Source organism: Patella vulgata, chromosome 2 (assembly GCF_932274485.2).
Source record: "Patella vulgata chromosome 2, xgPatVulg1.2, whole genome shotgun sequence".
Taxonomy (NCBI): Eukaryota; Metazoa; Mollusca; class Gastropoda; family Patellidae; genus Patella; species Patella vulgata.
In genome coordinates this window covers 14,764,830-14,780,747 of record NC_065880.2, presented here as the reverse complement: position 1 = coordinate 14,780,747, position 15,918 = coordinate 14,764,830, and the positions used below count along the sequence as shown (strand labels likewise).

Genomic DNA, 15,918 nt, shown 5'->3' with positions numbered 1-15,918 from the left:
CCACAAATCTACTACCTACTGTCAGCAAAGAAAAAGACGGAATTGCTTTTTGAGGCGAGTAATCACTCTCGAATGATGACCGAGGGGAGTTAAAATTGAAAATCGCTCTCCTTTATAAAGTCATAGGGGGTGGGGGTATTATCATTTATGACACCCCAACATGGAGTTATGGATATCCAGAACCATTTCCCATACACACAACTAATCACTCTCCTAAATATCAAATCCCTCTTTATATCGAAACTAGGAGAGCATTTTAAGGGAGCGATTTTTTCAATTTGTTGATTAAGGAGAGCCTTTTTCGACTCTCCTCTAAAATACAAACAACAAAGACTGGAAAAAAGTATTTCAAGTTATTTTCCTATTCATTACATCATTACAATATCTTAAGGAACGGTCACAGATGAATGTCCAGTTCAATGTAATCAGCCAGTTAGAAGTAGATTAAAGGACAACAATCGGTACAATAATTATTGTAATCTGTACCAGATTTAAAGACAGGGTGTCCTTGTATAGATGTACTTATCATCTCTGCACATCAGGAAGTTAAAATCTAAATACCATAATTTTCACACTTACTCAAGATCAAGGTCTGAATTATTTATTCTCCATAGCAAAAATACAACATTCTGAACTGAGCACTTGTTTCACTAATAATACAGACGAAAACAATCACTGCATAATTTCTTTTTGCTTTTTTAATAAATATGCTAACACTGTATCAATAGCAAAGACTGCACAAACTGTTAATGTACAATATCTTATTTTCCGTTGTTATTCATGACCATCGTAAAATTTGGACAAAAAGTCTGTTGGCCTAGGTGTTTCTGTATCATGAAAGTACATCATGATATGATTTCTTTGTTTCCATATATTAATGGTTTCTACAAGCTCCATTTGACCCTGAAAGAAAAAGGGAATGTTTGATTATCAGATGAATCGTCAATTGCATTTTTCAGACAATATCCATGCTGAAATGTACTCAATATGTTAGTTTGCAAGAGATTAAAAAGTTCAAAATGTCCATATTCATTCCTGAAGCAATGGCCCGGGAAATCCCTCTCTGGCCAATGCTGGATTGACTTCTGATACTTGAGCTTTTGAGGAAGTGTGTCTATTCTTCCTGTTCAATCAAATCTATCCCAAGTACAGCAACATGACAGCCCATCGTTTAATCTGTGGTCTTCCCTAAAACTTTGGACAGTGATTTATGGTATGATTTGGAACAAAAATTATCTTCCTTTACAGCAGTGTTAAGTGGGATTAGCTCTAATCAAACGAAACACTGCAAGGAGTATGAAAATGTCAAGTACTACCGTTGTTCAGTGGTGCCTGACAAAATGTCGGGTATGCTACAACTAAAATCATTAATTCCTGTCCCGATTGCCAATGTAATGTTTTCAGTAGTAAATAAATCTACCAGATTAGTATTTAAATTTTATACCTTAATCACAACAAGATCTATTGTTCTGATGTCTGTTAAATGTTTGTTTTTCATGAACTGTTCTCTTAATTTTGCTTTGTATGTTTCTAGTGTTACAGGTACGTTATAATCTTTCACTAAAACACAAAAAGAAAAATATTTGATTAGGCATTATATTAACATTACAAACCAAATATGTATTATCAGTATCATCTTTAAATGTTTTCCTTTTTAGACTATCATCTTTATATGTTCTGGTCTTTAGTTGATCGCATAAGTTTGCTGGGTAACAACAAACTTGTACAATGGTCAACTGAAACACTGAGTATTAGCTTATCTCACAGGAACAGGGTCACCGATAAATTTAGTTCCTTTAGGAATGGTCTCTTGATCGGGAACTACAATAAACTGTACATTACTGAGCTGGCAATTTAAAAGTTAAAAGACTTGAGCCGTACATGTGTACATTCTACTTCTAGCTGTGAACATCTGAAAATGCTCCCCAAGTAACTATAAGTGTGCACAATTCGGGGAATGCTACAGTTTTAGAACACCCGATACCATGTTTAATTTCCCAGTTGGCAGCAGGCGTACCAAACGAGCAGCGCACGTCAAATCTAAATAATTTTTGCAACCTTATTACTACAGGTACATGTGATTCACACTAAACTATGGTGTACATGTCCAAATACAAAGATTCATTTTTCTCTCCAAATTATTATACATTTTGTAGCAGGCCTACATTTTTTACACGTAGGCCTACAGTATTTAGTCTATAATACATGTATGCTATTCATATTTTGACAACATTATTGCGGCAACATTGCTTGTGCGGCCTTTTTTAATTATCATCATGCATCTGTTTTCCAGTATGATGACAAAATACAAGTTAGGTATCATGGTCTAACTTTCAACTGTTGTTAACAAAGTTTATTATTATTATTTTGTTTGGCAATGCAATGACCTCTGTCGGCTCCTAAAAAGAATGAATGTTTTCGTCGATATTATGAGTACATTGATATAATCTTACCAATGAATGGAAGTTGGCGATACCATGCTTTATAAAGATTTAATACACGTCGCCTTGCTTCACCCCTGTCAGCAGAAAGGATTGGTTTAACTTGTTTTACAGTTTGTTGAACTGACCGTGCAGCCATTTTGCTGTTCACCACCGACAGGGCATTCTACGCTCTTCGTTATTTCCTGTCCAATTGCACCTCGGATAAACCGAGTTGCAGACCAGATCATCCAGTTCTCTGAAGAAGTGAGTGAGTAAGCATTGGGATGTAATCAAGATGCGTCGTCAGTAATTAGCTAGATTGTTGTCAAAGCCACATGAAGTTTTATTTAAAGAGCCTTTAAAAAAAAATTATTCAATAAAGAAAAATCAATAGATATAGTTGACAGTAAACGGTAGGTGCGAGAACTTTGTTTTAAAAATTGTTTAAGGCCGTCGTTCGCACTTCATTTGGTGAATTTTAACAATAAAATCGTTTTTGAGGTTTTATGATCATCTGCGAGTAACACTATTTAGGAACACATACCAGTCATTTTTTTTACAAAATTCTTCTTTATTTCTACAAAATTTGGTTCTGAATGATCCCACCCTTTTTTATTTTGCCCTAATTCCGCTAAAACTATTGATATAAATCTAAAAACAATAGGCATTTCATACGTGAAATACTCGGCTTCCGACCGGTAAACTGTCGCCATGTTGGATACTGTTAGAAAGCTTGGGATCCCCCCTATTGAAAGGAAATGACGTTTTATGGGGGTGTCTTGAAACCTTTCTTCTGTATTGAGATAAAAATGGCAAGCAAGAACAAGTTTTGCATACCTAATGAGGTTATTTCGAGAATACGTTATTTGATTGGTCGGTCACATAGGTCAATGGTGAAGTGTCCAATCAGAAGCGGGCAATCCTCTAGGTCAGGTCAATAGGCATGCGCACTAAGCTCATGTCCCAAATCAATCCTGGTTGCTATATTACTGAACCGTACGTCACTGTTTATCAATATTTTTGAAGATTTTCAAATAAAATGCGTTTGAAATTGTTAGATGACTAAATAAGTATGACAGACACTCATAATAAACAAAATGATGATGAATATTCGTCTGCTAGACCTAGTAGTGGTATGGTTGCAATACCATTACCAGGTAGGCCTGCTGTCAGTGATTATATAGTTATGGTTGTTTTGAATAACATCTATTCCTATGTCAATGTTCGGTTATAAATTTACACACAAGAAATAAAATAAGAAAATACTGTATATTGATAAGAAATACATTAGAAAATATATATATTAAAAGTCAGTTTATTAATATTAAATAAATGAATTGAAAAGATCGGCGTAAGTTGTTCTACTGAAATACTTCAACTTCAGTTGTTGATTTCTCAAAACAGTTTTTTTCTAGAGTTACCAATTTTAGTCATGCTATATCTCTGAAAGTTATCGTCAGATTTTCTTGAAACTTGGAATATAACTTCCTATATAATAACTTTGTGCAATAGGAGAATTTTATTGAAATCTGCAAAATAGTTCCTGATATATTGTTGCCATAGCAACTGTGACACGTGAAAGAATTTTGAAGTTAACATTAAAATGTGTATAACTTGCTTTCTAATTATTATTTTGTAATGAAACTTGCCTATTGCACAAAGGAACATGTCAGTAACCTCTCTGCTTAATTTTAAAACATTCTGTTGAATAGTTTCTGAGAAACTGGATGACTAAAATTATACGCAGAAATCCAAGATGGCCGCCGTTTCCATAGCAACAGGTACCCCCAGGAAAATTTTTCGGCCGTTTTTGTAATACTCAATGGATGTGTTCTTAGATGTGTAAGAATGGTGACTTTACCTCAATTATTAAAAAAACTGAAATTTTCTACTGTCCACCCCCTTAAGCTATAAATATTAGTTAAAATGTCATGGACAGTGACCCGTACCGGAGAACGATTTTGATTTACCCAAATCTACCTAAATCCATTATTATTTAATATAGGCCCTACCGTTCCTATTCAAAATTGTCTTTTTTAAATTAAAATGACATTTCCAAAGATGCCTTCCTATGTACGAACTGTGTGATTTAGTGATCAATTTTGTAATAAAAACATATTCCAACTAAATTTATTTATAAAAATTTTGCTTCAAATTTAATGCCTCTCAAAATATGCTAATCACAAGAATTTTAACTATCTCCAAGCTGTACAAATCTATTTTAAAGCAGTCTTATTTGTCATATGAGTTGATTTAGGGAGGGTCAGTTCATTTTTAGCTTGTATTTGTCGTTAATTGCTGTCCATTTACCTTAAATATCAAAGCCTATATAGAAGGTTCACATTAATAAAGGAACAAAATTAGATAAAATCAACTCACCACAGAAATATTTTAAGAAACATGGTTTTATCATACTTACAAAAAATGATTATGCAATAAAGTTAAGTGGCACCATAAAGGTGAAGTAAAGGTAGGCCTACCGTTGAAATGGCACATTATTAATCCACATAAAAGTAAAGCAAAATTGATCCTAACTTATCAAGCAAGATTGGAACAGCTAGCTAGACTATACTTTACTTAGCTGTATAATTAGTTCTGGAAGATTTCTAGGTATTCAACTATACATCAAATTCAAAGACAAATATGGGGGCGGGAGGTTACTATGTATGGGATGAGTGAAATAAAGTAAATGACAAAGTTTTTATTTTCGGTTGAATTGGATTAGCCACTTTCCTTGTGAATATGACTTTGACCCAGTTATTACTCAGGCGTCGTGGTGTTTGGCCTTAAATTGCTATGGCCTTATTTCTTGCTGTATTATTGAAGTTAATATTGGGGGTGAAAGGAGAGAAGGCTCTTCAAAAAAGATAATTGGTTGGGTCAAGGTCATTTATGTTACTGGACAAGTCACCCACTTGACAAGTGACCTTAACTTATGACCAGACCCCCCCCCCCCCCCGCCTCCGTAACATTTTTAAAAGGCTATCTTTGGTTGGACTGTCGACCATTACTTTGGTACTTCCATGCACTACATGGTCAGAAAATGGTCAAACTCAAGGACCTGTGTTCGAAAGAAAATCAAATGACAGGGTGAAAATGAAGATCATCTATGCGAATCATCTGTCCAAGGATCAGGCTCAATTAATACAGGACGGAGGGCCTGACAAGGACAGCTGTCTAGTTGTTCAGATGGGACGAAAAAACTGAGGTCCCGTGTACACATTGGCGTGAACGTAAAAGATCCCTTGACAGTTGGAATTCGATATAAGAGTAGGCGGTAGTGCTGCTGTCCGGGCAAAATTTCCATCATAGCACACTGTATGAGGTATACCTGTCTTCATTAGCCCAGTTCAGAGCAAACAGTAGGATGTTAAATCTCATTTCATTTCATTTCATTTGTCTTTGGAGAATTTAATTTCTAATGTCAGAAATCAGGAGAATGCCAATTATGGTTCTTTAAGCAAACATATTAGTATAATTTTTATATGTCTGAAGTTAAATGTGGTCGTATATTGTCCTTACTCCTGTCAGTCAATTGTTCACAGTCAACACTCTAATAAGTTAAATTTACCATCCAATTGATTTCCATTAACTGGATTGTCAGTTGCCATCTGATTACCAGTTCATGTTTTATTTTTGTTAGGAAAACATTTTAGTTATTTCTGATAATTACTTCATAGGTTGTTGCCTTTGATCAGTTTTTGGTGTCTGTAAATGTTTACTCAATCTACTATACAAAAATATAAAGCGACAACTTTATGGACTGCTTGATTAACTTTGCTGCTGTGGGTGTTTGATTTGGGAATTTAATCACCCATTGATTTTGATTGCATCATAAGAAACATACCGGTAATGAGATATCTCTTATCCTAATATCTCAGAAGTCAAAAATATATACCATCTTAAAGATACATTATGCGAGATTAGATAAAGAGCTGGCAGTTCTCAAATAATAGTTAAAAACTAGATACTGTAAAGGGAATTTGCTGAAAATTTCAGTCAAATTGATCCACTCTGAACCAAGAATTTAGCAATTGAATTTTAGGCCTAGCCTCGATCATCATTACTGAAGTCAGTACTACATAGTCTTGATTATCCATTTCTTGATTTAATCATGAATGAGCGCTGGGCAGCAGATCCAATCTAGTAGATATTGCATGCTATCGATGACATCGAGTATTGATTATGGTCTGGATAAGCTAATTAATGTCTAATTAATAATTTAGATAACATTTCAGACCTAAAGAAAGGCCCGCAATAGGCAGATTTAGCTCTTGCATAATGTATGTTTAATGTAAAGACTGTTAAAGATGGGTTAAATTCCGGCGTACAAACTGGGTGATTTAATGGTATATATGGACTAAAAACATATTCAAACTAATAAATTTGTGATAACTTTGCTTCAAATCCTTCTCAAACATTGTAATTGCGAAGGAATGTGCTGCTATAAAAATTTGATCAAACCAGTTCATGTTTACATCACGTGACTTACATATCTTGGAAGTCAGAGGAGAATTCATTGCATACATAAGACGATGTTGTCTTTAATCGCTTACTATTTATTACAAATATCGAATCCTAATTAAATTCTCGGATTATCCACTACCCGCGTCTTTTTACGTCATTTTTATCTCAGAAAGTGTTGTATGTCTAACTCTTCATAAGTTATATCAACTTGTACATCAAGCGCTCAATGTTCGCGTGTGACCTTTGACATCACGCGTGCAGAAATTCCTAATTGTTGGGCTGTAGCTTAGGGGAACCCTTACATTTTTGTCTTGTATACGCTCCATGAGTGTTTTTTTGGGAACCCAGTATTTTTCTAGTAAGATTGGATATCGCTACTTTCCACATATACCAAAATTACTATACTTTTATTGGAAATAACCACCCGATAAATACTTTTCTGGGAACCCATCTTTAATATTGTGTAATTAAGCACATCATAGTATTAAAAAAAACCTTCATGAAGAATGGGTTGGCTTGTAGAATGAAGATAGCAGAATTCTTGTTACTACATTTTGTCAAAATCAAGTGAAATCAATAGAAACCAATATAATGTGTAAGGGCCACAATGCAAGTTAAAATTGATCAATTAAATATTGATAAAATTACTACTTTAGAGAGAGAGAGAGAGAGAGAGAGAGAGAGGGTCTTTAGCAGTGGGAGGAAACCGGAGGATCCGGAGAAATTCCACGAGGTTTGACAGGCGACCCTACTCCTTGTCACAAACATCCTAGGAAACAAAACTACGCCAGATGACTGAATGACAGACCTTATGATACAGCGCACACATGCTAACCATTCGGCCCTCCAACCCCCCCCTTTTGATAGTAAGTGTATGGTGTTAAAATTATAATGCAGTATTTAATTTTATTCCTGCATATTGGGGCTTTAAATTAAAAAGAAAAAAATATTGTAATAATAAACATCAAAATTGCCTGTACTGTTATTGCCAATTCCTTGACTCTGGGTGAAGTAATTTGACTAAAATTTTCAAAATATTCTCTTTTCATTATCTGTTTTTTTACTATTATAGCAAGAACTTGACTTTTTATCTAATCTAACCTAATACCGCTTTAACTATGGTGTAATTTAATCTTCTAAATTACTAAAATATTTTGTATGTATAGCTTCAGAATGATTTTCCCAACAAGAACATTTCAATTACATTAACAAAATTACGTATCAAAAAGTATGATAAAAGGTCATAGAAACCTGTCTTATGCTACATAAACAATATGATTTTTCAAGATGGTAACATTTTAATAGCATTAATAGAATTACATATTAAAAAGTATGATGCAAGGTTATAGGAACCAGTTTTATGATAAACTGAAAATATGCTCTCCGGCTGGATAATCTGTAACTACTTTTAATGGCATTTAGTAATTGAATTAGAGAAGCCTAATCGAAACGTCACTCAGTAATAAACAGTAATTGTATTCCATAAAATTGTGACCTGTATATTCTATAACCGTCAGGTAAATCCTGTATCTGGCTAGATTGTGAAATTCACTGTCAGTTATACATTAACTGATAGTATTGAAACACCTACTCACGATTAAGCCCATTGGAGCTGATGTTTTAGAAATATGTCATTGGCTAAGAAACCTTCTGAAATAAACTCAATTACTTCCTTGTTATTCACTGGTTCATAAAAAACCAGTGTAGATGACTTTGTGTCATTTGAGTGGCTAGCCCTTTCCCTGCCTTCTATTCTGTTCTTATTAAATGGACTTCAACCATGTAATGTATGGTATGTACTAGTATAGGATTAGTGAATACTGAAGAGTAAATTACTTTTTTTGTGTAGACAAGAGCTTTAACACAATACACCACACATTGACTGACTGACTGGCTTCCCAGAGTCTGTAGCATCAGTCATGGCATTTGTCTAATGGAATTATATCAATGGGTGATATATATGTTCTTAAAACTAAAGATGAAGAAAATCACATTTATCAATGATAATAAGTAGATACAATAAAACTATTAAAATTTCAAAATATATGATTTCTCTTGTAACTTATCCGAAAATAATTAGAAAGATTTTTAATAATACTATGAATAAAAACATTTACAAGTGTTTAAAAGCAAGGGCAATAACTCTGTAAACAAAGAAAGGGCTGTTTCGATTTGCTTACTTCTTATAATGGTATATGCACGATTAAAAGTTTGCAAATTTTGTAAATATGGTTATTAACTTAAAAAAGTAGCCTAACTCAATATCATCCAAAACCTTCAACATTGAAAACACGATTTATTTGTCAAATTAAATCAACATTCATGTTGTGATCTTACCGGAAAAAGATGGGCTTTTGATATCCAATATTTAAGACAAAATAAACATTTTACCATTGGTACACGAATCGTGTACCATAGTGCGCTTCAGCCCCAGTTGTATCAAGAGACTCGAGGGACGAGGCTAGACACATTGCACCAAATCAAGTGGCGTATGTAGACTGGAATAACCAGACGCTAGAAATTTGCACTCGCTTGAGACTGCTGGCTTATTTCGCCGAACATAACTGATTTGAAATTGGAGTAAAAACGGAAACCATTGAATGTAAATCAGTTTATATACATTCATATTACAGTATTATATGCGTTGCGACCCACTTTTGTCAATTTGTATAAGTTTATATTTGATTTTATTTACAAGGTTTCAAATCATGTTATTCCAATGTATTATTCCATGTAAAATATATTTTTGTATACATGTATATTGATGTATGTGTATGTTTTGTATACTGTTCTTAATAGACGTACGTAATATGCATATAAAAAAATTTGAAAGTTGAAAAGAGAGCAATGGCTCTGTGGAAAGTCAAGAAGTTGCATTGGATCTGATAATGTGGACGAAGCTTATATTGTTATGATACAATTAGAGAAACTATTCAATGTCTTTTGTATAAATCAAAGAAAATAGATGCTGTTGACACATGGTTTTATATTTTAAAAAATGCAGTGTGGTGGCCTTTAGGTATCAGACTAAATAGAAATTAATCAAAGAACTTGTGTGAAGATATATAGAGATAATCTGTTAGGATGTCAGTCGAGTTTGAGATTTAATTAAGTTCCTAATAGATTGTCAAAAAATTAGTTTGACTGTCAGATTCTTTCTGTCAGTCACAGGAAAAAGCAATGAGTTGAAATTTCAAATTATTGTGTTAAATGTCACTATACTATCGAGCCTGATATAGTCAATGTGTTCTGTCCATAGGTTTGTTTTTCCAGGTTTCTGTTGGTTTATGTATGATACAGTTTCCTGGACTTACTAATAAAGAGTTTAGTGAAGGGTTTGGCTATGGTTTTTTTTCAATATATTCCCATCCTCTTCAATATGTCATGGTAGGAAATTGTTTCCTGAAAATCAAACTGTAATAGAATCAGTCTAAATTAATGATCAGTAGACAGAATTAAGTAACAGTTGGTCTACTATAGACTAATCACATTCAACCAATATCTGAGGAATTTGTCTGTCTTGAACCTGTCTGAATTTAATATCATTTGATAGCGACACTGACTGAATATTGAATGTCCTGTTACCATTTTAACTATAGTAACTAAGCCTGTCAATAGTAACTACAAAATAGAAACATAAGAGTCTTGCAACTAATGTCTAAAAGGTCTCCACCCTTGAACCCTCCTGCCTTATAGTAAAACCAATCAATAATGCTTCCTGTAAGCTCATCCTCTCAGTCATTGGTCAGTATCATGTGGGTTAAAAAGTCAATATTGTGGTAAATTCTACGCTCACATCAGGCATGTTCTCTATACAGACTTGTAGGGTGAACTCCATAGTCTTATTTACTCTGACTATTAAATAGAATTTTTCGTTTCATATTAAGTGCATTAGTAGAATGCTTTATATCATTTGTTGCAGTGAAAGACATGAATTTTAAAGCATTGGTAACAAGTAATATTGAGAACTGGAAGTAAGAATAAAAACTGATATTATACCATAGTGATTCTTGTGGTAAGTATGACAATTTCTGAAGTTTCAGATTTAAATTTGGCCTTCTATATCCATTTCAATACAAATTGATGGGAAAACAATAGCAAGAATTTTTTTTTTGCATATGAAACTTTTTCTGGACATTATTTACATCACAAAAATCATGCAAAAGTCAAGATTTGCGTAGTATAGATTTTGAATTTACTAGAGTTGGTTTCATGAGATTGTCGTGTTTTTGTTAACAATATTGTATATATAACTGATGGGTGGAACTTATTCTTTTTTAATCGTGTATAATATCAACTTTATTGCCAGATGTTTTTCATGCCAGAAGATATTAAATAATTGATAATACTTTTATTGAAAGTGTAATACAAGAATTTAATACATTATGAAAATAACACAACCCACTGTGTCCTACTTTTGTACTGTATTGTCGTCACCCCAGTCCGTCCATCCATGCGTGTTACCGCTCAGATTACCACAGATACACTTGATAAGAACTCTGTTAATCATTTCATGTTTCATGTTATTGGAATTTATTTATTTATTGCTCACATTAATTAGATTTCAATATACTTTTATATGACAAGTCCAAGAAAAGGAAGAAGTCGGCTGTAAGGGTGCACACTCCCATTCATTTTTTTGCCAATTTATTATATTTTTATTATATATTGTTCTTTAGTATATCATCACCCCTGTCTGTTCACAATTCTTGTAAACACTATAGAAGTCAGTGGTTTTGAGAAGGATTTTTGTTGAATTTCATGGTCACACAATGATTTTTTTTTTGCCCTGCCCCTGTCTCCCACCACTTTTAAATGCTCTGCAGGTCAAATTTTTCAGTAAGCCCTAAGGATAAAACCTTTTTAAGTTCAGAGTCGGGGACCAAAACTGTCTTTTGAGATTCTGTTTCAAGCTTGCTGGGGTTGTTTTTTGGCATGTCCTAAGAAAGAATCCTGTCTAAATTCATAGTTGCACTTCAATATTTTTTACAGAGTTATTGCCCCTGTCACAGATGCATTTTTGACACACTACAGGTCACAGACTTTGAAATTGTTTTTCAAACTTCCTGTAATGGTTTCAACCCCTAGATTAAAATTTAGATTCAACAATCAGAAAGGCAACCTTTAATAAGCTGGGGGTAATACTTGGAAAATCACGTTTTTGTTTTAGCTTGTTATCTATCCACCTCTTGCAAAATGTGGGCGTATCTTGCCTGGCGAGCACTGGTTTTAATTATTTAATACTCATAAATTTTTGGCAATATCAAGAATGACTACCAGTAAAAATGATAAGACAAATGGGGTCAAAGAGGAAGGCAGTCCCTTTAAATGTCTTAAAATGTGTGTTGCTTTGGGCAAATTCAACTATTTGTGAGAGAAAAATCTGATTTGGAATGACCACCAGTATTTAGAGCAGATGGGAGTCACAGAGGATGGCAGTACCTCTTTTTTCGTTCTTAAAAAAAGCCAAACCATATGGGATTAGTTTTTTCATGCTACTAAAACCGATCAAATTTTGTGTGGTTTTCATCTACCGGCAGTTCATTCTAGACATGCGATATCATCAAGATCAGCTTTGAAATGAGATAAACATGCTAATTTTCTGCCCCAACTGGGCTATTGAAGACGGCCATACACCAGGCCGTCTGCTCTTGAGTTAAATTTTGCCTATACAGTGGGACTACAGAGCCTTAAATTATTTTGAATTCCCATTGTCAAGGGTTCTTTTACATGCACGTACATCAGACTTCGTGTTTGTTTGGTCTAATCTGAGTGACAAGGCACAGTATATCGTCAATGATAAAAAATTATCGGTTGATTGATTATTATCCATTACGATATGAATAGGTATTTCAGAGACAAAGATCACAGACCTCTATTCATCGATCCCATCCCTAGCATATGAAAAAAAATGAAAAAACATATTCAACTATTCATATTCATTTGATCATGTTTGCTAGTAAATAACTGAAATAGACATGAAATATTTTATAGAAATTTCTAAATGCCATTCAATCTTTGATCCGATTCAAAATAAAATTGTTGATTTTATTGGAGTTTCTATTTTGATTTGTTTTATATCTTTCAAAATTTAATGTCCATACATAAAGCATATGTGATATAACCAAATGTTTTATTTGCATCACGCATAGAGCCAAAATTTTAATAAAATTGATAAACAAACTGCTTAATCTACGGGAATTGTTTTTTAATTGTATAGAATTGGTGCCATTACCAGTTGAAATACTTTTTTTTTTTTTTTTTACCTAAATCCAAGAGGTTTAGCTGCTTTAATTTAAGCTTACATTAATTTTTAAAGAGAGATAGAGAAATGGGGTTTAATGTCCACTCCACACAAACCATAGGTCATTTCCAGACTAACACACGGTTCAATTTTATTTCAATAATTCACTTGCTCGGAGGGGTTTTTAGCAGTGGGAGGTAACTGGAGAACCCTAGATGCCTCTCAATCGTATATGGTACTGTGTTCCTTTAATTTGCTTTCATTGTTTTACTATACAGAGAGGGAGAGAGGGTTTAACTTCCACTCAACACAAACTAGGTCATTTCGGGACTAACATATATAGTTCAATTTTATTTCAATAATTCGCTTGCACATAGAGGTCTTTAGCAGTGGGAGGAAACCAGAGGAAACCAGAGAAAACCTGTGTGGTTGGACAATCAACCCTACTCCTTGTCAGTTGTCACATACAACCGGGGAATCAAAACCATGCCAGTTGACTTAATCACAGACCTTATGATACAATGCGCACTCGCAAACCATTTGGCCATTCATTCCCTCCATTTTACTATACAGCAATGGGCTATTGATGAGTCGTCTACTGGCTTTAAGAGTAATATGTCTGCTTACACTGCAATTATAGTCATTGAAGACAGACAGAATTTTAACCTTGTGTCAGTTGAGGCAGGAATCAAATGGATTAACTACATTATAGTGAGAGAGTAAAAAAAGAAAGCATCAAAATGATTGACCAACGATTTTTTAAGTAAGGGATGTTTACCTCGTGATAAATAATGAAGGGTTCTCAGATAGATATTTCAAAAGTTGGTTCAAAAACCGATGTTAAGTTGCATGACATACATACAAATAAATAACCTTTAAAAGAGAGAGAGAAAGAGAGAGAGAGAGATAGAGATAGATGGGGTTTAATGTCCACTTGACAGAAACTAGGTCATTGACATTTGCTGATAACACTATTTTGCCTATACTGTTTATGGGGTTTAATGTCCACTCGACACAAACGAGGTTATTTCGGGACTAACATATATGGTTCATTTTATTTCAATAATTCGCTTGCGCATAAGGGGTCTTTAATATAGCAGTGGGAGGAAACTGGAGGACCTGGAGAAAACCCACGAGGTTGGACAGGCGACCCTACTCCTTGTCACGTATAACCGGGGAATCAAAACCACGCTAGTTGACTCAATGACAGACCGTATGATACAGCGTAGACCGTAGATTGATTTATGATAGTGGCCGGTTCATTGTTTTACCAATCGGCCTGATAATTAATTCTTTGTAAATCGGCCGAAAGTAGATTGATTTGTGATACCTTAGTGGCCATTTCATAGTTTTACCATCCGGCTAAAGCCGACAAAAAACAGCCGATTAAGATCCCTGTACAGCGTACACAGCGCCATCCAACCTCCCACCTTCAAAAGAAATTGGCTATTTCACTGAATTAGTATTCACAGGAATTTAGGAGTGATTAAATCAAAAGATCTTCCTTTAATTGTTTGAGAAGGTGGATATTAGAAATTTGCTTCTGATTTGAATATATGAGATAGAGCTTGTACCTAGAAAAAAAATGAAAACTGATATATGAATAATATACAAAGAATTAATTTTTATTGAACTTTTCATTCCATTAAACATACATTATGCAAGAGCTAAATCTGCCTATTGCAGGTCTTCCTTTAGGCCTAAAATGTTATCTAAATTATTAATTAGACATTAATTAACTTATCCAGACCATAATAAACTCTCGATGGCATCGCTAGCCTGTGATATTTACCGGATTAGAACCCGGTCTGCTGCTTCTGATTAATTAAAAAAATGGATAATCGAGACTATGTTTTTTTTCTACCGACTTTAGTAATGATGATCGAGACTAGGCCCAAAATTCAATCGCTAAATACTTGGTTCAGGGGGGATCAATTTGACTGAAATATTCATCAAGTTCCCTTTACATTATCTAGTTTTTAACTATTACAGTGAGAACTACCAGCTCTTTATCTAATTTCCAATAATGTATCTTTAAAAAAAGAATTTATTTAGCTAATTTAACCATTAACCCTATTAATTATTTATCATGCCATAAAGTCTATATTTCATTTGACAGATTGGCTTAAGTTATTGACAGGCACACTTCTATTAATGTCATTCATTTGGACAGGTGATATTCTTATGCTTATTTACAGACTAGAGATAAGCTATTAGGAAATGTATAGATAAATGTATATCCAATGATTCCAATGTCAATGAATGGATAAAACACTTATGTAAATATTTGTTACTTTTGTCCTCTGATTGCTTTATGTGAAGAAATAAGCCAATCAAATCATTTAGAAGGCTGATATGCAAGTAGAAATGTTACGATACAAATAATTGGGCTTTCCATGACTGATCCCGACTGAGACATAAACGATATGTCACGTTGGATAATATTTGAACCATTTTAAATCGAAATGGATTCACACTTAATAACTTTTGCAACGAACGGCTATACAATTTCATGAAATTTAGTCCCGAAGGGTCCCCACATTCTTTATATTTATAAAGAAATATGGTAAACTGGATATCAATCTAATGCTTTAAAATATGCAAATTCCAACTTATCCAATTCCTATAAATGTTTGTTGTTGGGTGTAAAAGGTGCATATGGAACATAGTTTTGTAAGACAACTTTTTCCGTCCCTTTGAATAACTTGGCTCTCAGCCAAACATTGTTTGTACACCAGTTGGTTAATATCAGTATGGCTAGACAGTAAGTTGTTGAAAAGCATC

General features: G+C 33.9%; 2 protein-coding genes across 4 annotated transcripts in view; one reads left to right on the top strand and one right to left on the bottom strand.

The window, feature by feature from the left end:
* Positions 1-341: 341 nt before the first annotated feature.
* LOC126811350 (NADH dehydrogenase [ubiquinone] 1 alpha subcomplex subunit 6) lies at positions 342-2,636 on the bottom strand. The gene is made up of 3 exons (XM_050536888.2): positions 2,454-2,636; positions 1,445-1,560; positions 342-903 (listed from the first exon to the last, which is right to left on the bottom strand). Exons 1-3 carry the CDS (start codon positions 2,578-2,580, stop codon positions 775-777), a joined length of 372 nt encoding a protein of 123 aa, XP_050392845.1. The 5' UTR covers positions 2,581-2,636; the 3' UTR covers positions 342-774.
* A 35-nt stretch (positions 2,637-2,671) lies between these two features.
* The window catches only part of LOC126811347 (caspase-7), a 40,699-nt gene continuing 27,452 nt past the window's right edge, over positions 2,672-15,918 (top strand). Inside the window, exons 1-2 of one of the 3 annotated variants that reach the window (XM_050536876.2) lie at positions 2,672-2,836; positions 10,813-10,905. The gene's annotated coding sequence lies outside the window, so the exon portion shown is untranslated. Of the gene's footprint in view, positions 2,841-10,812; positions 10,906-15,918 lie in introns of all 3 variants that reach the window. The other 2 variants (XM_050536877.2, XM_050536878.2) reach the window with 2 other exon arrangements.